The sequence below is a fragment of the Lutra lutra genome, chromosome 5, assembly GCF_902655055.1.
Source record: "Lutra lutra chromosome 5, mLutLut1.2, whole genome shotgun sequence".
Taxonomy (NCBI): domain Eukaryota; kingdom Metazoa; phylum Chordata; class Mammalia; order Carnivora; family Mustelidae; genus Lutra; species Lutra lutra.
The window spans coordinates 102,758,633-102,781,397 of record NC_062282.1 but is presented as its reverse complement, the minus strand read 5'-3'; the positions used below and the strand labels follow the sequence as shown (position 1 = coordinate 102,781,397).

The 22,765-nt window shown below is 35.4% G+C and overlaps 1 protein-coding gene across 2 annotated transcripts in view; it reads left to right on the top strand.

Annotated features, from left to right (window-relative positions):
* Nucleotides 1-19,438, top strand: part of CERT1 (ceramide transporter 1) — a 112,688-nt gene extending 93,250 nt beyond the window's left edge. For both annotated transcript variants that reach the window (XM_047729061.1, XM_047729060.1), the window contains 7 exons: nt 6,855-6,950; nt 9,595-9,727; nt 10,700-10,770; nt 13,644-13,772; nt 14,323-14,452; nt 15,620-15,756; nt 19,391-19,438. In XM_047729061.1, the coding sequence (XP_047585017.1) occupies nt 6,855-6,950; nt 9,595-9,727; nt 10,700-10,770; nt 13,644-13,772; nt 14,323-14,452; nt 15,620-15,747 (687 nt within the window). In that variant the 3' untranslated portion in view covers nt 15,748-15,756; nt 19,391-19,438. The remainder of the gene's footprint in view (nt 1-6,854; nt 6,951-9,594; nt 9,728-10,699; nt 10,771-13,643; nt 13,773-14,322; nt 14,453-15,619; nt 15,757-19,390) is intronic.
* The last annotated feature ends 3,327 nt before the right edge of the window (nt 19,439-22,765 follow it).

Sequence of the window (22,765 nt, the reverse complement as noted above, 5' to 3'; positions counted from 1 at the left end):
TATGTTAGATTACAGCATAAAAGCAGGTTTTAGCAGCCCCAGTTGTAATTTACAGTATCTCATAATTGAACAAGGAAGTATCTTTTTAAATATTTGTCTCATTACTCTTGTCATACTAAGCTCCATTTAACTGATTTTTGTTATGCAAATTACCCTTGGATATTATAAATTAATATTCCTGTTCAGATGCATCATTACATATTTAGGAATTTAAGACAGGAAGTTAGATGCTAACAGTCTCTGTCCTCATAGTAAAGTCAAATTAATATCGAAGGAATGTTTTTTAGTATCAGCATTAGTTTTTAAAATTTTTCAATCCTTTTATCTTTGCCATTCAGCTTTGTATGTTTATGGTGATTGTATTTTATTGCATTATATTATGTTACCTTACGATAGGAAGCTGAGCTCTCTAGTCAGAATGACTGAGTTTAAATCCTGCTTAGTTGCATGATCTTGGACAACGTTTCTACCTCTTCTGTGCTTCACTTCTGTGATTTAGCTAGGACTGTGATCTGACTAGAGCCTGGCATGTTGTAAATGCTAGATAAGTGAGCTTTTATTAGCTATTATATAGCTATTTATTAGCTCTTTTTATAATAACAATTTCTTTGAATAATCAATTTTCTACACTATTTTTTTCTCTATCAGAGTAGGGGTTGGGGCACCGCCCTTTCCAGTCAAAAATCCACATAAAACTTTGACTCCCCCCCAAATTTAACCAGTAATACTTAATAATAGCTTATAATAATATAAACAGTTGATTAAAATATATTTTATATGTTCTATGTATCATATACTATATTTTTACAGTAAGGTAACTTAGAGAAAAGAAAAGAAGAGTATTGTAAAGAAGAGAAAATACCTTTACAGTACTGCTCTATATTTATTGGAACTAATCCATGTGTAAGTGTATCTGCACAGTTCAAACTCTTGTGTTGTTCAAGGGTCAACTGTATTTCAGTAAATGTTTTTTAAAGTCATAATTTAGAACAGATTTCTTAGTTTACATATGAATAAAATTTACATTTGTTTTTTAAGTATGCAGTAAAGATGAAAGTTAAGGTTAAGGCCCAAAATGTATTTTTTTTTTTTTTTACTTTTGCTGCTTTTTTTCTCTTTGAACTTTTTTGAGAAAGAGATGTATCAGTTCTGCATCAGAAATCACCCAGAACCAAACTTATTCCAGTATTTCTTAATTTTGTTCATTTATGCAAGCTTTTTAAAAGCATCTCATATTTGCAATAAATCAGTGACAAAACTAGATAAATAATGGGATACTTTGGTTTATTCTGCTACACTCCACCTTGCATTAAAATCATAAAGTAACAGACTAAAGCCCATGAGTACTGATGACCATTTTCCCTCAAATTATAGGAATACACAGGCTGTAAATGAAAATGTAATGAGAGCAGTAAAAGAGTATAAGCCATGATAGATGCCTAAGAAATAAGGGTTCAGAATGCAGACCTTGGACCCAAGCTATAGAGCTTTAAAAGAGCTGAAATTCTTCAAATATAGATGAATATCTACACAGGTGCCCAGATTTTTACAAGATTTTGCCAAATTGTAGCATACTTTTTAATATTTTGTGTAACTCAGGTATATAAGTTGAGAAAGATAATTCTGGTGCGATTTTTTCTAATACGTGATGCTCATGATAATTCAGATTCTGTTTTTAGCTATTAATTATTGTACTGTTTTATATGCCGAAAGAGGCAGAGTTGCAGAAAAATGGCATTGAGTTCTTTAAATATTTATTGTTCTTGCTAAAACATTTATTGTCATTAGCAGACTTGGGCTCTAGCAGTTAATCTCTTTTCCCCCTTTATGTCCATAGTGATACTTTATTATTGTGGTAATTATGTATTTAACCCTTCCTGTGTTTATTGTACAATAATACATTCTAATTTAGCAGAACTAGGAAGTGGAGTAAATAAAATCAGCCACATACTGATAAACACACACACTTTAGTAATTGTCTTTTTCTACCAAAGTAGGCAGTTTCATATATACGATTTTGTAACCAGCTTTTTCTTTCTTTCTTTTTTTTTTTATAATGAAGCCCATTTTCCCATCAGTAAACATGGGTCTTCATCTCCTTGTCTGTTAATATGGATATACATACAGGACTTACCTACTTACCTAATATGGAATATTTATTTTCAGTTTGTCTCCATTATAAATAAATATTATAAATAGTGCTTCAGGAGCATACTGATATATATACCATCCATATGTGTGTGGGGTGTGTGTGTGTGTGTGTGTAATATATGTATGTATCTTTGTACACTTATCCAGTTATTTCCTTAGAATACATTCCTAGATGTGGAATTATTAAGACAGAAGCTTCTGAGGTCACACACTTCTGAGGTCTTTTTTATTCTTAATGCCAAACTGTTCATTAAAAAAGTTGAGCTTAGCAGAGAGCCCGATGTGGGCCCCAATCCCAGGACACCGGGATCATGACCTAAGCCGAGGGCAGAGGCTTTAACCCACTGACCCACCCAGATGCCCCTAAAAAGTGGTATTTTTGCTTCTTGGCTTTTTGCATTTCTTTTTTTGTTTTTTAATTTTTTTTTTAAAGATTTTTATTTATTTATTTATTTGACAGAGAGAGAGATCACAAGTAGGCAGAGAAGCAGGCAGAGAGAGAGAGAGGAGGAAGCAGGCTCTCCGCTGAACAGAGAGCCCGATGTAGGGCTGGATCCCAGGAACCTGAGATCATGACCTGAGCTGAAGGCACAACCCACTGAGCCACCCGGCGCCCCATCTTTTTGCATTTCTTTAATGAATTGACTATTCATGTCCTGTACATTTTTCTTTTGGGTTAACAGTGCATTCTTAATTTGTTGGTTTTTTTTTTAAGATTTTATTTATTTATTTGGCAGAGAGATCACAAGTAGCAGAGAGGCAGGCAGAGAGAGGGAAGCAGGCTCCCTGCTGAGCAGAGATTCCCAATGTGGGGCTCGATCCCAGGACCCCAAGATCATGACCTGAGCCAGAGGCAGAGGCTTAACCCACTGAGCCACCCAGGCGCCCCTTAATTTGTTATTAGTAAATTATCCCACCCAACAAATCCCTCTGACTCTGTAACAATAAGCCTAGTTGTACTCCTTTCACATGAGTAAGAGAAGAGAGATCTCAGCAGTCTTTGAACCCGTCTAGACTTTTGTTCGTTAGAATTTTGTTCCTTATATATTTGTTTTATCATCAATAAAAATTTCTGTATTGGTAATGTTAGAAAAATCCAGTTAGCCTTCTAAAATGGCATACTGAGTGATTCAAATGGGTGGTAGTAGAAAAGGCTAGAATTGGTATGCCATCATCTCTTATTTTAAATGTGTTTTATCTCCATTTTTCATAGTTCATTTGTTAAAATGCTGTGTATGTCAGCTTATCATTTTCAACTCTAGATCTAAAAAAATCAGGGCATGATTCCTGAAATTATGTGTAGTCTATTTAAAACTATTAAACCAGATTAAACCTGCCTTAGTTATTCTGATCCAGTCTTTTGTTTCTTAAAGTGACACCAGATGTTACTAGTAATATTGTTTCCTAGTGTATCAGATTTTGAGCCTACAAAAAAGTAAATTTGGCTTGTGTTTTAGTCTTGTCATCCAACGTAATGGCCCCTTGTTTCCCAATTACTTGTGAAATGCGGTCATAACTGAAAACAACAAACAGAGCAGGTCATTACAGTAGATTCGAAAAGCCGGTGTGGTCACAAATGCCCAAGTCACTACCCCAGTAGTAACACTTACTTCCTCACATTTTATTGCGGTGAACATGAAAATCATTATAGTGAGATTTTTACCTGCATCACCTTCTCAGATTCTTAATCTCAGTGTTATTACTCAAGGAAGATGCCATAATGGATAAAGATACCATGATGAAAGCTTTGCAGAGATGGTTACTACAGTAATTGGGTACTTCAGTTTCTTTAATTTCCTAGAAGCACAGCACAAATTCATCTTTTTTCTTTGTTGAACTTATTGAAGCCCCTTAAGTCAGGGAAGTACATCAGAGCAAAAGACTAAACACTTTTCCATAGATGCAGTGGTTAACTGTGGTAGTAATACCATTTTTTTCATCTTTCTAAAAAGACAATGTTAAATGCACGCTTACCGTACATTGTTTTAACCTATGTAAACAGCTTTCACTTTATATTTGTGGAATCTAGTTTCTTTGGGACCAAAACACAAAACTATCTTCTCATTATTGAAACATTTGAAATAACTTAGCAGGAATAATCTCCCAAACGAAAATATAATTACCTGCATACTTTACAACAAAAGAGTTTAACACAGTACTAAATGTTTTTTTGAAACAGAACTCTTTGTTTTTTAACACAGTAAAATCCTTTACATTCTTCTTTAACAAGTGGTCTACTTAAAGTAGGTCTTATTTCTGGGGAGCATTTCTTTCTGCTTCTAATCTGGTAATAAATGTTGGTGTTCTGAAGTCCTGGTGTCCCACTTAGAAAGTACATATTCATATCTAAAAATTTTTAAGATCTTAGGATCTAAAAAGGGTAAAAGTTTTTCCCAGTCACACTGTGACACAGACCAATGAATCAAGCCAGTTCTACAGCAGTTGTTTTATTTATGTATACTAACTGGAACTCTCTTTCTTCCTTCCTCTTTGGGAACTCAAGTATGTTTTGTATGTCTTCATAACTTGGAAATCCTGTATTAGTTCTCCTTACTCTCTCAGAGCAGATTTCAAAATTAGAGAGGCACAAAAATTTTTCCAGGCAGCCCCTGGAGTTATATTTTCTAGTGAAGCCTTTATATAATCATAGAATATGGAACGCCTAGCTGGCATGTGACTCTGGATCAAAGGGTCATGAGTTCAAGTCCTGTGTTGGGTGTAGAGATTATTTAAAAAAATAAATATTGTAAAAAAATTTTTTTTAAGTTTTTATATTATAGAATGTACTGTTTGTCACATTTTTTTTTTTAAAGATTTTATTTATTTGACAGAGAGAGATCACAAGCAGGCAGAGAGGCAGGCAGAGAGAGAGGAGGAAGCAGGCCCCCTGCCAAGCAGAGAGCCCGATGCGGGGCTCGATCCCAGGACCCTGAGATCATGACCTGAGCCGAAGGCAGTGGCTTAACCCACTGAGCCACCCAGGCGCTCCTGTTTGTCACATTTTTAACTTTCTTTCTAACCTTTAGCTCAATACCATTCACATTGTTTTGAGGATTATGAATAAAGTTATAAAATGTTATGTTAGTGCTTTATTTAGTACTAAAATAATTGTAGAACCTCAGTATAAGATTTTTATTAATAACTTTTTTAAGATTATTACCAATTAGGGAGATACTTAAAGTCATACCTACAAGCAAAAATGGATTTTGAAATCTAGAAAACTTAATGTAGGAGAAGTACGTGTCACTGTAACATATTGATAACATCCTCCTGTGTAGAAAAATTATACCCCCAGAGTTAATAATTTTTGCCCTTAAACCATTACTGTATTTTACTTGAAAATATGTGTAAACCTGGTTCTTATTCTATATCCCTAATGAATGCAGTAGATTTTATGAAAAAGAAGTTGTCGAATTTAGGAATAAATTAAATGGAAATATAATATACATATCTCCAACGCTTTCCTGCCTTTTCTGATGTACTTATTATATAAAACAAAATTATGAGTTAAAGGTTAGTAAGTGGAGCGTAGAAAAAGTGTCTCTGCGTACATGATAAAGGAAGCAACTCCATAAACCATCTTTTTATCACTTCACTTTTGTTTAAAAACATGTTTGAAACTAGTGGTGTTTACAAATAGCACTCACATGAAATCTTACCAATGAATGTGTGGATTCTTGGAGTGTGAAATATTCAGTGTTTTTTGGTTTTGGTTTTGGTTTTTTTGTTTTGTTTTGTTTTGTTTTTTAAGATTTATTTGTTTATTTGACAGACAGAGGTCACAAGTAGGCAGAGAGGCTGACAGAGAGAGAGAGGAGGAAGCAGGCACTCCACTGAGCAGGGAACCCAACACGGGACTCGATCCCAGGACCCTGAGATCATAACCTGAGCCGAAGGCAGAGGCTTTAATCCACTGAGCCACCCAGGCGCCCGAAATACTCAGTTTTATTTGCTTATATAAAATGTGTAGGAGTAATTTGTGATAGTTAAAAGCATAGGTTTTATTTAAATTTCACTAAAAAGACTAGCTAGTAATTTAAAGGAAGACATTAAAAGGTGATTATTTGTAAATGTTTGCAGATATGCATATTTGCATTTTCCCTAAAAGAATATAGAACAGTGAAATTGGAGTCAAATAAATGGGTGGTAGGTTAATTTTTTTTATGTGGCTTACATGGATCGTAGAAGTGAAACTTATCAGTGAAGTAATGAAAGTTTTGTTATCCTTTTAATAGGGAAATCTTGCCATATAACAAACATTCTATTATCTTTGTAGTCTTAAACATAGAAGCACTGGACTAGAACATCTTATGTCCCTTTTACCCTTAGTGTCACATGATTTTATGTTTTAAGACATTATCTCCATAAAGAAGCATTTTATGGTTAAGGAAGGATTTTTTTCCCCCAGAAAAATGCTTATTTTGCTCACTTTATATAAGCACATTAGGCCAATATATGTTATTTGAGTGAAGCATCTTCTTTCTCTCAGTTTCTGCCCCCTGTCATTAACCTGGATATGATACCTGGAATGTGGACTAAACCCTTCAGCACTGTATAAAATCTACTAACCTTTGTGCATTTGGTTGCTCAGCTTTCTAAGAATATTTCTGAACTGAAACAAACTGAATATCATTCTGTTTTAGAGATTATGTCATGGCTATTCATGGATATGGGTTCTTAATGGCTTACTTTTTCTTTCCAAGGTTGAAGAGATGGTACAAAACCACATGACTTACTCATTACAGGATGTAGGTGGAGATGCTAATTGGCAGTTGGTTGTAGAAGAAGGAGAAATGAAGGTAATTCCCAGTTAAATGTTATAGGTTGCTAACTGCAGCTCTGTTAAGGTCATATTGTTATTACTAACCATTGATGTGAATGAATTTTAAAATTCCTTTTAAACGGATTACTACATAAGATCAAAGAAACACCAGATACTAGGGCGCAAAATGTACTTTGGCTTTTACACAGTCTCTTTAGGATCACAGTAAAAATCTATGTACAAACCATCCTGTTTTATCTGGGCCATGGAGAAAATAAAATTTGGGTGTTTAGATATGAATAAGTCATAATTAGTTGCTGGGAATTTAGATATTTCTCTTTATTGTTTAATATACTAAATATTGTACTCAGATGTCACTTTGTTGTCCTTTTTTCCTGTCCCTCACTTGTCCTTTCTCTCATTGCATCCTCTTTCAATATTTGGAGATGGGTCTGCTAATCTTATTCACATCCTTAAACAGAAGAGACAGAGCAAAGAATAAGTTTTATAGATGGATTCAAAACAGCAGCTGCATTGAGTTTTGAAATACTTATGCCCAAGGCACTATGCTAAAGATAAAGAGATATTTAACAAGACTTTTTCCAAGCTGAAACTTTTGTTGGGGAAGGAGGATATTGACATTATTTGTTTCTATCTGATAATGTATTGAATGAAGATGAGTAGTGAAGAAAATTGGAAAAGAAAGATCTCTGTGATTTGGAACAGATTGTTTTATAATGAGGAGAAGCATTTGAACTATGTCTGGAAATGGAAGCAAGATTGTGACAAAGGTGATGCAAGCGTATTTTAGATATATATATATATATATATATATATATATATATATATATATACATACATACATACACACACACACACACACACACACACACACACACACACACACGTACATACAAGGGAAAACTTGAAAGCAAACTTCTTATTCAGGAGTTTTGCGTAGACAGTGTTGACCAGAATTATTTTAGCAGGCGAGATACAATATCAGATGTTGGAATGTCTTTTCCTCCTGAATAGGGAACTAATTAAGAAATATGAAGAAACAGCAGATGAGATATCAAAATGTTAGCTATAAATCTGATAAGCCAATCGGAGAATATAGCTTTAGATCAGCAGCCACAAGGTCTTGCTAATGTGTTACCTGAGAATTAAAACAATGTTTCTGTCATAGCTAGATAATTAATCACAGGCCCTTCCCACAAGAGTAAGCCCCAGAAGAAAACCAAGACACATGCGCTCTGTAGAAAAAGGGGTGAGCCAAGCCTCTAAGCCCTTATTTTATACTCAACATTCCGATAAGTCATTGTTGCCCCCCTTGGGAAGGGAAAGTGAAGGGATAAAGAGAAACCAGGAGTAACAGTCTAGATGAAGTCCCTCTGTGTGGAATGAGAAATAGAGAATAAGTGTTCCTACAGCCCACAACCTAACAGAGAGAGAGGGCTTGGGTTATGGATAGTATAAAATAGTCCACCAAGGAGAATAGTCTGTTGTCTGTAGCAGTAAGTTAGCCACTGCGTGCAAAGTAATATTTTAGGAGGATTGGGCTGATAAGGAAGAAACTAAGAGAATCAACTACATGGGGGATGAAGGCCTACCTAAAAGAAGTAGCCAGTAATATAAAAGTCCGGCTGTTGGATGTCTTATAGAAAGTTAATGACGGATGAGCTTAAGAGCTATGTGAAGTGTGAGGAGGAGTTAAAAGTCTAAAGTTTCCAACTTGGGTGACTGGGAAGATAGCAGTCCACATAACATGAATATAAGCATGTAGGGAAAAGTAGTTTGGTGAAAGAGATTTTAAGAGAGAAGCTAGCTGTATGTGAAATGTGCTAACAATTTTTGGAACCATAAAGCACTCCATAAACTGAGAGCTGGTTCTTCCTACAGTAACATGATTATTCATTTCTGAAAAGAATTTAATGCAAAACTTCCTAAAGTAGAAACCTATAATTTTGAGGTAATTAATTTTACTTAGCACTTTATGTATACAACTTCGGTATTTAAAGGAAAATAGCATAGGGATGCCGGGAGGCTCAGTTGGTTAAGCCTCCAACTCTTGGTTTCAGCTCAGGTCATGATCTCAGGGTCATGAGATCAAGCCCTGTGTTGGGCTCTACTCTGGAAGTGGAGCCTGCTTAAAATTCTCCTCTCCCTCGCCCTCTGCCCCTTCCCCCCACTCACATGCTCACTCGCTCTCTCTCTCTGTCTCTAAAAAAATTAAAAAAAGCAAGATAGCATAGATCTTCATGCCATTTTAGCTTTGAGTCATTGATTCAACAGATAATTGAGAGCCTGCTGCTGTGCTTCAGATACTACTCTAGATGCAGGGTATGTAGCATTGAATAAAACTGCCTTAAATCAGTATCCTTAAGGAAATGATGTTTAAGCAGGTTTAATTTAACAACTCTTGTAATTAGGTATGCATTGAATATGCATGTTTTTCATAGTTGAAGTTTACCCCAGATCTATAGCTTTAAGTATTTTTTATGTGTTGTCAATAATTTGAGATTTTATATTTTCTTTTAGCAGAATATTTATGTTCCTTAAATAGATTTTCATAAATGAAATTCCTAAAAAGCAGCAAAATTTAAATCTTGCTTCCAAGTTTATACTTTAGGAGTTTGATTTTTACTTTTTAAACAGGTTTTTAAATATATCCTCTTTAGGTATATCGAAGGGAAGTAGAAGAAAACGGGATTGTTCTGGATCCTTTGAAAGCTACCCATGCAGTGAAAGGTGTTACAGGACATGAGGTCTGCAATTACTTCTGGAATGTTGATGTTCGCAATGATTGGGAAAGTAAGCTGCCATTATTAATATACCTTAATATTATTTTGAATTTATTTTGAATATAAGGTTAAATCCAATCCAGTGTTTTGCATCTCACCTACAGTTTACAAAGTCAGTGTAGAAAATACCTGGAAAATCTGGTAATAGCTTGCATTTACTTTTTTTTTTTTTTAACTTAATTTAAATAGAGCTTTACAGTGAAATAGAGCTTGTACAGTGTTACAAAATGCTTCTGACTATATTACAGCATTTGATTCAGTACTTCAATAAACCTGCATGTTAGATAGATAAAAAAGTAAAATTCAGATAGGTTAAGTGACTTGTCAGAAACCACAGACTCTAATTAGTAGAAAGGCCAGGACTAAAATTAAAGATTTCTGCTTTATCATCTACTTTCCCAGACTGTTTTGTTTCCTTGGTAAACCCTAGACAAGTCCTGCTGTGATCTGTTTAGAGTTATTCTTGTGTGGTGTGTGTGTGTGTACATGTGTGCGTGCATGTGTGCATGTGCACACGCATGTGTGTGTGATCCTCTTAGGAACAAAATTTCATAGATACAGATAGTTTTGAACATCATAAGATGTTTATCAATGACAGTTTGACGTTCTTTTTTCACAAATGTAGTCTCCTAAGCCTTTATAGAACAGTTTATTCGGCTTCAATAAATTAGAGGTTGCAAGAAATGGTCATAGTATTAGATAGGAACTTGTGTCTGAGTAATGCAGTGTGATTAGAATTGCTTTCTTGTTGTGGAAGCTAGATACGGAGCCAAAAGAAATGAGATTTCCTGGTGATCACGTCTCATGGCCACTGTCTGTAGCCCTAATATGAAGTATTAGCTACTTTCCCTTTGGACTTAGCCAAGATAGGGCAGAATCCTGCCCATGTTATCACAGTGTCCATTAGTATAACTGAAGTTACTCACATTCTAGGAAGAGGTAATGTATCTTTTTGGCTACTAATATTTTCTCTTCATTTCAGCAACTATAGAAAACTTCCATGTGGTGGAGACATTAGCTGATAATGCAATCATCATTTATCAAACTCATAAGGTAAAGATCTCTTCATCCCAAAAGGATTTCACTGTAGTTTAAACTGAGATATAGAAATTCTCTAAGGTAAAATTTGGCAGGAAATTAAATGCCATAAAAGATCCCAAGACTTTATTAATGATGCATGAATGTCACATATTTGATAGGATATCAGCTCCTTTAAAGCAGAACCTGAGACAAGAACCTGGAAAATATCCAGGAACAGTGTGTTTGATAAAGATCTCCAGTTAGTTATGTGCACTTAAAGTTTAGAAAATACTGAAATCCTGTTAAATGTTTTTTAGCATCTAGTCTTTATAGGAGATGAGTGATTGTTACCAAATACAAAAGTGAATCATAGTTTCCTGTGACCATAGTAATGAGGGGAATGGAAAGTATATTGTTAATATCTGTTAAGACTGATAGATATGGGGACGCCTGGGTGGCTCAGTTGGTTAAGCAGCTGCCTTCGGCTCAGGTCATGATTCCAGCGTCCTGGGATCGAGTCCCGCATCGGGCTCCTTGCTCAGCAGGAGCCTGCTTCTCCCTCTGCCTCTGCCTGCCATTCTGTCTGCCTGTGCTTGCTCTCTCTCCCTCTCTCTCTGACAAATAAATAAAATCTTAAAAAAAAAAAAAAAAAAAAGACTGATAGATATGAAAGTCATCTAAGTGGATTATCTGAAAGCAAGTGAAAATTGCTAAATGTAACTATTAAGGAGTTGGTCGTATACCAGAGCATACAAAAACATTGTCATTTAAATTGATTCACTTTCATTTTACTTTTCATCCCTTCCTCTGCTATTCTAGGTATTTAAAATAGAAGAATTAATATTTCTCTTACCTTATTCTGCTCTATTCCCTGAAAATTGCCAAATATGTTGTGTAAAGAACAGTAAACAGGGGTGATATGTGGGAGGATGGGCAGAATAAATGAAGGGAATTAAGAGGTACAAACTTCCAGTTATAAAATAAATAAGTCACAGAAATGAAAAGCACAGCATAGGGAATGTAGTCAGTAATATTGTAGTAAGGTTACAGTAACAAATGGTGACTACACTTATTGTAGTGAGCACTGAGTAATGTATAAAATTGTCTAATAAATATGCTGTACACCTGAAACTAGTATAACATAAGGGTTTTTTTTTTGTTTTTTGTTTTTTTATTTATTTGTCAGAGAGAGAGAGGGAGAGAGTTTTGTCATATGACTCCGTTTTGTCATATGAGGCATCTTGTATGTACTGATTTTGAGCTAGGCTTGATTTTACATGGTAGCTGATCAAGAAATGTGTAAAAAATACATTATAGGTCAACTTTGCTTCAGTTAAAAAAGAAGTGTGTAACAAGATTCTCCTTCAGCATACAGATTTGGGGAGTCTAAGGGAAACCTAAAATTTAGTAAATGTTAAAAATACCAATTAATTGCCTTATAATTTGGAATGCATAGAAATGACCAATAATTTAGAGTCAGAAGAACCTTATAATCTGAAGATAATTGATCTTGGAAAACAGTCTGCTTGAAAGCATTTCACTTCATAAATGGGAGATGAAGGGAAGGATTTATATAGGTTGTATTATGATCACTTTTTGAAAAATAAAGCCAAAAACTATTAAAATAATGTCCCTTAAATGTAATAAAATTTAAGCGAGAGTTGTGTTTGAATAAACAAATTGTCCTCTCATAATTTTTTTCAACAAAATTCAGTAATGCTTATAACTTTCCCTTTAAATTTGGCTTCTTTTGTAATCTGATCTTAAAGAGGGCTGCATCTCTCTAATATTTAAGTCATTCTCATTCTTTAAATTCTCATCTTCTTGTCATCCTTGCGGATTTGCAGTCATTAGTTCTAACACAGCCAAAATTTCCTTTATCATTGGCTTCACATAGATTTGCTCAGCACTGCTTTCATCTATTTTTGAAATTTAGCATCTTTAAAACATGAACCATTTCACTTTCCAAGTGATTTGTGTTGTATTGACACTGTTGTTGGCTATTTATTATACTCAACAATTAGGACAGGCATTGCACATATTTTCTCTCGTTTAAAAGTACGTAGTCTCAGTTTTCAGAGACCTCACTTCCATATCATTCCAGCATGGTAAATTTCCTTGCATACCATAAAGCTGAAAGATTCAATCTAATTGATTTGGTGTTCTTCGGATGTCATTATGGTATCAAAGGAGCAATCTTCTTACACTGAAACCTTAGCTTTTAAGTGTCATGACACTTTAAACGGAGGTTTCATACTGTACTTAGAAGCAGAACATTACCAGGAACTTGGGAAAGGGGTTAATGGGAAATTAATTGCTGAGTACAGAGTTTCTGTTCGAGGTGATAAAAAATTTTTGAAATGGTGGTGATGTTTACATAGTATTATGAATATAATGTCACTAAATTGTACACTTTAAAATGCTTTAATGGCGGGGCACCTGGGTGGCTCAGTGGGTTAAGCCGCTGCCTTCGGCTCGGGTCATGATCTCGGGGTCCTGGGATCGAGTCCCGCATCGGGCTCTCTGCTCAGCAGGGAGCCTGCTTCCCTCTCTCTCTCTCTCTCTCTCTCTGCCTGCCTCCATCTACTTGTGATCTCTCTCTGTCAAATAAATAAATAAAATCTTAAAAAAAAAAATGCTTTAATGGCAAAAGTTTTTGTTACATAAAACCAGTTTTTAAAAAAATGGATTATTCCTTTGATGTTATTATTCTGCAAAGCCATTAATTCATTGTGCATAGTTAATCCTTTGCTGGGTACTTTCAGATGCTTTCCATTTAAAATTTGACAATTTTTACCTTTGCCTAAGATACTCATTGATTTTACGTTTGCTTCTCCGGTAGTTCCATATTACATATGAATTTTAAAGTAGTTTATATTTTCAAAAGATTTTTACTTCTTCCACAGAGAGTTTGGCCTGCTTCTCAGCGAGATGTATTATATCTTTCTGCCATTCGAAAGATACCAGCCTTGACTGAAAATGATCCTGAAACCTGGATAGTGTGTAATTTTTCTGTGGACCACGACAGTGCTCCTGTAAGTGCACTTATGTATATGTGTATAGTTGTACAGTATGAAGCTAAACGTACAGCATAGAACAAGAGTGATAAACATATATGACACACACACAGATACTTGCTAACATTTCTTAAATTTTCTTTTATGTTGGAACAGTATAGCCTATGTGTTACCCGAGGGCAGCAGTCATGGCTGTGAATACCAGGGCTGTGTTCCTTTCCTCCTGAGGTTAGAGACAGAGCAGGATGGTTAGAAGAGACAGAACAGAATGGGTAGAAAATGGAAGGCTGCTTTCCACAGTTCCTTCTCAAGCTATGATCAACTGCTACCAAATCCTCTGTGGTTTCTATCTTGGTTTAGGTCCATCTGTCTGCTTTTTAAGAGGAGGGAAAATCATGCTTGATGTCCTAGCAGCTTGGCCTGTGTTATTTATTGGTCCTTATAAGATTTTGTTGGAAATGTTGATGAGCTGTGGTTTTGGATAACCTAATGTACTATTAGACCAATAGGGATTATGAAATGGGCATCTACTACAGTGATATTTCATTTCTGTTATTTGTTTTGGCAGCTAAACAATCGATGTGTCCGTGCCAAAATAAATATTGCTATGATTTGTCAAACTTTGGTAAGCCCACCAGAGGCAAACCAGGAGATCAGCAGGGACAACATTCTATGCAAGATTACATATGTAGCTAATGGTATGTATTTGGGGTTTCTTTTGGTACTTGGTCATACAGATTTTCTTTCTTTCTTTTCTTTTCTTTTTTTTTTTCTTTTTTAAACTATTATTTTTAGTAATCTCTATACCCAACATGGGGCTCAAACTCACAACCCCAAGATCATGAGTCACATGTTTTTCTAACAGAGCCAGCCAGGTACCCCTAGATTTTCTTACTATGATCTACATGCCTTTTTAGGTTTTTTTAAATAATTTACATTAGTGATTTTTTTTTTAAAGATTTTATTTATTTATTTGACAGAGATCACAAGTAAGCAGAGAGACAGGCAGAGAAAGAGGAAGGGAAGCAGGCTCCCGGCCAAGCAGAGAGCCCGATGCGGGGCTCGATCCCAGGGTCCTGGGATCATGACCTAAGCCAGAGGCAGAGGCTTTCAACCACTGAGCCACCCAGGCGCCCCTACATTAGTGATTTTTAATGTGGAGAGATGTGTATCAAAATTATCAGGAAACTGAAAATACCCATGTCCGAATTTCACCCCAGAACTACTCTGTCAGAATTTCTGAGGCTGGGGCTGGATAGGTAAATTTTAATGCTTCATCTCTAGATCACTTTTCCATATGCTTGGCTTTGAGCCATCTTACTATTATCTTTGTCTAATAAAATATATTTATAATTAGGGGCATAAGCAATAATGATAAAAGTAACAGTTCTTTTTCTCATTGTCAGGCTTTTTTATTTTCTGAATCATCACCTGCTTTAAGTTTCTTACTTCATCCATTTCCCACCTGAGGAGTCATTGGAATCCCTCTAATCAAATCCTCAAATCTTCTTTATTCAGGGACATAACTGCTACTACATTTAAAGATACAGTTATGCCTGAGTGAGGTATTATTTGATTATAGTAGAGTTTGACAAATCTGACATAACCTAAAATGTTGCTGTATTAATATTTGCATATAATTTAGGGAGCCAGCAACATTTTAGACAGGTAATAACACTTTCTTATTTGCTGTGTGTTCTTGTGTGGTAGTTAGCATGAAGGAATTAATGGTCAGGTCAGGACTTTAAGAGATATTAACTATTCCAATGTGAGAAATTTTTTAAAAGCAAAGGAATAAAATGAGTGCTTCACGTACATTTGGAGAATTGTATCTTAACAGGTTTTAATTTTCCTTTATCTTGCAGTGAACCCTGGAGGATGGGCACCAGCTTCAGTGTTAAGGGCAGTGGCAAAGCGAGAGTATCCAAAGTTTCTAAAACGTTTTACTTCTTACGTCCAAGAAAAAACTGCAGGAAAACCCATTTTGTTCTAGTATTAACAGGTACTGGAAGACACATATTATCCCTTTTTAAAAACTTTGATTACTATGACCTTGCAGATACTATAATTTAGTTAATTGTTGGAAGTAGTTTCTACGTTTTATGATGTTCCCAGAGTTGTAGTTGTAGTTTTTAGCCTTTAAAGTGTGTTTTTTTCTGCTTATGTTAGATATTAACTGCTTATGCAGAGAGATTTTAACATTATGGAGCCATAGAATTCCAGAAAGACAAATTCCCCATATTTTTCCCTTTCCAGAAATTACTTTAGTTTTGTTGTTTATTCTCCCATATTTTTGTATGTATGTTGTGAGAGACATGTATTATTATTTTTTAAAAATGGCTTTATTCTACACTTAGTGTTTTTACAGCATGCTTTTTCTACCTAACAATATATCTTGACTGTTGTTGCATATAAAGATATAAGATATACAAAACTATCTCATTCCTTTAAAATCTCTTATATGAATGTTGCAGAATTTGTAAGCTAGTCCCACCTTAATGTCTGGATTGATTGCCAGATAAGTGCTGCACTGAATGTCTTTGGACAAAGAGCTGGAATGTTTAAATTTTTTTAATAAAGATTTTATTTATTTATTTGGGGGAGAGAGAGAGAGAGCATGCACACAAGCAAGGGGAAGAGGGATGGGAAGAAGCAGACTACCCACTGAGCAGGAAGGGAGCCCGATGTGGGGCTCCATTCCAGGACCCTGAGATCATGACCTGAGCCAAAGGCAGACACTTAACCAACTGAGCCACCCAGGCACCCAGAATCTTTAATTTTTTTTTTTTTAAGATTTTATTTATTTATTTGACAGAGAGAGATCACAAGTAGGCAGAGAGGCAGGCAGAGAGAGAGGGGGAAGCAGGCTCCCTGTGAGCAGAGAGCCCGATGCGGGACTCGATCCCAGAACCCTGAGATCATGACCCGAGCCGAAGGCAGAGGCTTAACCCACTGAGCCACCCAGGTGCCCCATCTTTAATTTTTTTTAAAGAAATGATATGTTAACATGGTTCAGAGTCTGAAAAGATAGACATTGAAAAGTCCCCTACTCATCCAGTTTTGCCCTTCCTCCAGCCCCAAACGAAGGAGTGTAACTGCTGTTACTAGTTTCTTGTGTATCTTTCCGGAGAATTTTTTTGTGCCTGAACAAACAAATACACATGTATTCCTCCCTCACACACTTTTTTTATTGTTGTTCAGGAAAACACACTGTTCTGCAACTTGTTTTTGCACTTGCTTTACTTTAAAGGTCTTTGTATAACAGTATGGACCTCTCTCCTTATTTTTTGCAGCTGTACAGTATCTTCATCGTACAGATGCACATAATTTATCTAACCAGTCCTCCACTGCTAGGCACTGAAATTTTTTCTAGTTTTTTGGTCGAATGATGTTATAATTACATCCACTTGCAAGTTGATATTGGGATAAAGTACTAGATATGACACTGCCAGCACCTCTAGGGGGCTTGTGCATTTTTAATTTAGGTATTGCTCCTATAGAGGTCGTATTAACTCACCATCTCACCAGCAGTTGCATATTGGAGTGCCTCTTTCCCCCCTCTCAGACAATGTATAAAATAGAACTTGGCTTGTTCCCACCTCAATAGGTTAAAAAATACTCTCTGGGTGTAGTTTATATTGTATTTCTCTTATTATGAATAGTTTGAACATTTCTTGGTCCATTTGAGAACAATTTATATAATTCTGTTGCTATGAACTCTCAGTATGTGTTAACACTTAAATTTTTGATAGAGATTACCAAAGTATAATTCATAAGCCACAAGTATATATGAATGTCCTCTCATTCTCACCTATATTGAATATTAAATTATTGACTGAGAAATGTATATTCTGAGTCACTTTCTTTAGATAAAAATAATATGTTCAATAATTACGTAATGACTGATATTTTTAACTAATTCTGGTTTAGGGTGCTGTTTGTAGTTTGCCTTTCTTAAAAAAAAAACAAAAAACAAAACAAAACAAAAAACCCTCAAAGGCTTAATTTATTGTCAGATACTAACACAAGAGCTCTTTCAGTGATGTCGCAGAGCCTTAGCTTTTCCCAGGAAAAAGCTTACCTGAAAATGTTAAACAGATTCTGGTCTTATCTGAATTGTTAGGGTTTTGGGGATACAGCTCGACCTTTGAGAGACTCTTATCTTCAAGCATAAGTGAACTGCATAAATGTTCTGGCTATTTTTAGAATAACTTGTACTTTAGAATTGTTATGGCTAGATCTGGATGCGAAGTTTGCTGATTTTGTTTCTGCACTGCTATATCAAATAAACCAGAAACCTGATGCCACGTGATGGCAATAGGCTTGTCACCTGACTTATTAGCTGGATTGTCTCTCCCCACAGCCTTAGGATGTCTGAAGAATGCTGTTGGCTGTAATCAAGACCAAGTGTGCAGCTATAATCTGCTTTCTCTCTTCACCTCTATCCTGAGCCTTGCTAATAAGTGGGGCAGAAAATACAATTATGGATTAAGCAAAAGAAATAAAAATGCAGTTATATATAGAACATGCTCTCAACTGTGTTTGAAAAGAAGAATAATTTTTCTTAAGCATTTGAAAAAATAGGCTAATATTATTAACAGTATTTGCTTCAGAACTGTTGGATTTGGGGCATTGTCTTATTGAGTATGTGTGTTATTGTCTGTGTGTGCACACGCATGCATATGCACACAGGACCTGGAGGGGAAGGGATTGTAATTCATCTCAGAGGAAGGAGGAAGCGTTGTTTATGGGCATACGTGAGTGTATATAAAGACAGACCTGAAAAGATTCATTGGCCAAAAGTTAGCTCTAACCTTGAGTCCAGTTGAGCTTCTTTCTGACAAAGAACCAAATTCAAACCTTAGCACATGGTGAAAAATGTTTGTTTACCTGTAGTAATATTTGTTTCATAGTGTTTGGAATGATGTATTACAATGAAATGGATTCTACCCAGGTGCCCCTCATAGTCAAAACTCTTAAACTCCTGTGATGATGTCTGAGTATGTTTGTTTAAGATAAGACAGACCTCTTTCCCAGAGCTTAAATAAAACTCGTAAATTCTTGATAAATGGTATTGTATAGCATAATTTTTATTGAAGACTAAGAAGAAGGAAATGCTGGTTTGGGGGGTACAAATCCAGAGACTTCTGGTTGATTCCCTCCCCCTTTTTTTTAAAAGATTTTATCTATTTATTTGACCAAGAGTGACAGAGGGAACACAAGCAGAGGTAGTGGGAGAGGGAGAAGCAGGCTCCCCGCTGAGCAGGGAGCCCAAAGCAGGGCTCAATCCCAGAACCCTGGGATCATGACCTGAGCCAAACGCAGATGCCCAACAACTGAGTCACCCAGGCACCCCATCCCTCTTTGCCTATTTATATATGGCATATTTCCTTTTTTCCCTCTAGCTTTCAAAACATTCCTTAGGGCCTTCTCTTCCTTGCTGATGAGATATGTTTCAAATATATAAGGTTAATAATTTTATATTTTTTTAAAGATGAAAATCTTTAAAGCATAAATTTCTAATAGAGTTCTATGCATTCCATAAATTCAGACGGTAGGAGGAACCTATTTGGGTAGTCTCGCAGCTGTTAGTAATAATATATTGCTTACTTTTTTACTTATTTTCTTTCCTGCAGTGACTGAAGCAAGGCTGTGTGACATTCCATGTTGGAGGAAAAAATAAACAAATTGAATGCTCTAAGCTGGAACATAGGATCTGTAGCCTTGTCTGTGGCCCAACACCCTGGCCTTGTATACAAAAATGAAGAAATATTGCAATAGCAAAGGTGAACATCTAACACTAGCTGTCTCCTGCTAGATCTCCTCGCTCCGCATATAACTATAAATACATGTAAAATTACATGTATATGGCTATATTTTTATTTGCTTGCTCCTAGAAGAGAAAAAAAAAATCGACTTTGAATCACAACTAGGAATTGATGCTTTAATTTTTGGAAACTTTTTCAGAATTTTTAATTTACAATGGTCCGGCCTAAGATCCTCATTTGTATCAGGTTTTGTGCACAAAAGAAAAGCACAAAAGTGCACATGGGGCATGTGCTTTCTGTGCACCAAATATCTGGATGGGGCTCTTTTTTCAGGCCTACGGTTAAATCTGTGTTCAGAATTTTTTGACTTTTTTGCTTTGTATAATCATAGAATTCATTGCTGCTGATTTCTATAATGATTCATGTTGTTATGTAAAGTGTCTCTTAATAACTGAGGGCTGTCAATAACCTGTGATTTTGCCTTTTCTATAGTCTTACTCCTATGAAGAACCTTGGTTCTGATGGAGAAAGAGTGAAAAGCTTTATTTTTTTCCACCAGGTATCTTTATATTTCCATTATATTTTTAGTTGTGTTCTGTGTGCTACAGATTTTTTTCAGTTTGTTTACAAACACAATTTGGTAATTCCTCATTTGGTTCTGCCTGCCTCCAAACAGAAACATTACAAATCTTGTGGGTATAAACTACTTTCTGGTACAATGGTAAGGATAAAACAAGCTCATGTTTTCTTGAAATTTGTAAGAAGATATACGGTATTTCTTGTAAAGGTAAATCAGGCTGTCTGGGTGGTATTTGGGTCCGTTTAAAGGCTGTGTTGCAAGATTTGCGTAGAAAACGTGAGCAGCGCTCCTGTTTGCGTCTTGCTCAGAATTTTCAGCGGAGTAGTAAAGGATTCCATGTGATTCAAACTGAAATTCTTCCCTTAGTTGCTGTAAGAACTTAAATGTAAAATACCTTCTTTAGTTTTAGGCCTCTGTGAAAAACCTTGAAGCATGGAGTTGAGGCAAGGAATGGTACTCACTGAAGTAGAAATGACTGCCCACTTCAAAATCCTCATTGTGTTTTTACACAAATGTGCTTACATATGTCAGAGGCATTTTGTACATGCTTTGCTGACTTGTTCATCTCTGTAGAAACACAGAAATCAGACCCATTTTGTAAAGCAGAAAGTCATGTTGCTTAGAACATGTCCTGTATATATTTCATACATGCTAATGGAGTCTTAATGATGAATGCAAGATGATAATTTAATGATGGGATTAGTCTGATCACTTAATATGCACAATCCTGGAAGTGAATTACTTGCATCAGTTATAGTGGTATTTATTATTCTGTACAGAGAGAAAAATAAGTATAAAACATATGCTTATATTACATGCACGCATATTTCATGCTCCATAAATCTTTTCTATTTTTTAATTTACCTTTCTCTAAATGATGTGCATGGAATATGCCTTATTACAGAAAAATGCTGTTCATAATTTGACTGTGTGGAAAAGTGCCTATACGGTGGTAATGCTAGTAAGGCAAATAAGACAAATTATCATACAAGTTTACTACATCACCAGTTAGCATTTTATATTATGATGTTTAAAAAAGAAAAGTTTATACCTCAAATGTGTATTTTATTTTATTTTACAATCAGCTAAGGGGTTGGGATATGGGATATTGGGAGGGTTGGGGAGGGGGAGGTTTATTCACCTTAGCCGCTAATGGGAATCCTCAAAAAAATTCTTTATGCCCACTGTAAGTGTTTCTCTGTTTGCCATGTCTGGTAACTATCATGAACACAGACAAGTAACTCTTTCATAACTAAATTGGATAGCTTCATTTTACAAAGTTATGGAAAGCTTACAAATCAATGTCTAAATCTAATTACCATTGGTTGCATTTGCACTAAATGTTAATGATATACTTTTGCAATTCTATAAACAAAATGATTACACTAAAAATATTTGTATTTAAAAAAGAAGAAGATATGTTTACCTTTCAATAACTGTACAGGTACTTCACTAGAGTTAATCCCATCCGATCAGACTTAGAAATCAGTTGGGGAATACTAAGACTTTTACAGAGGTCAGAATTTGGAGAGGTACTAGCCATTTTAAACATATTCAGACCCTCTGGGGTTATATCTGTATGACTAATTCCTAGTCAATGTCTGAATGGACATGATGTTTTCCCAAACACAGTAATTTCTTACTTCTCTTCCCCAAACAAAAACAAAACAAAAAAATTATCCTTTTACTCTCTTTTCTACTCACTCTTTTTTACTGTGATAGAAACTTGAAAAATATTGGTGATGATGGGTTTGTCCCTGAGTGCCCACTGTACAGGACAAGAGAGCATAGTGTTTCACTTGGAATTAAGGACTCCTAATTTTGAGGTGGAGGGTGATCACAGCAGCTCTTGGTTTGGGATCACCACAAAGACAGCCAGACCAAGGAGAGGATGGCTGGGAGAGAGGGTAAGAATACAGAATAAGGGAAAGGAGCAACAGGTTTTCCACTTGTTCAGTTTTATCGGCTTATTTGTACACCTGTACAACATCAGTGTCAGCTGCTATTAAGAAAATTTTAGTTGGGCTGAGCTGGTTCTCTTGTGAAATTGTGCTGGTTATCTTTAAGCTTATCAATTGTTTGTCCAATTAAACACTTTCACCAGTATTTAGTCCGAGTTGTACAGACAATGTATTTGGATTACTGTCATTGTTCATCTACAAACTCAAAACATAATCATTTTAAAGTACCTTGGGAGTGTGTAGAGTGTAACTATTCTATAATAGCTTTATGATCCTGATGATGTTTTTAAAAAAATAATAAAGTTGGATCTTCCATGTTACAATCACAGAATTAAAACCAGTATTTAAAAGTGGAAAAGTATTAAAATATTATGGACAAATGTATTTGCTTGATTGTTTTCCTTAACCCCAAGATACTGCCTGTGTAATTATGAGTAGTTAAGAGCTTAAAATAACTCAACTCCAGTAGTTTTTAAACTGTGGGTTGTAACCCAGTTAGGGATCAAGAAAACAACATAAATTTTTTTTTAAATGAAATAGAACAGAATGGAATAGATCAAGTACATAGCATGTGCAAATTTTCATATTTTGTTGATCTTCGTACATATATACATATACATGTATATATGTATATACACGTGCACGCACACACTTGTGTAGTGGATTACAGTGTGAAATGAATTTTTTTAAGGTTTTATTTAT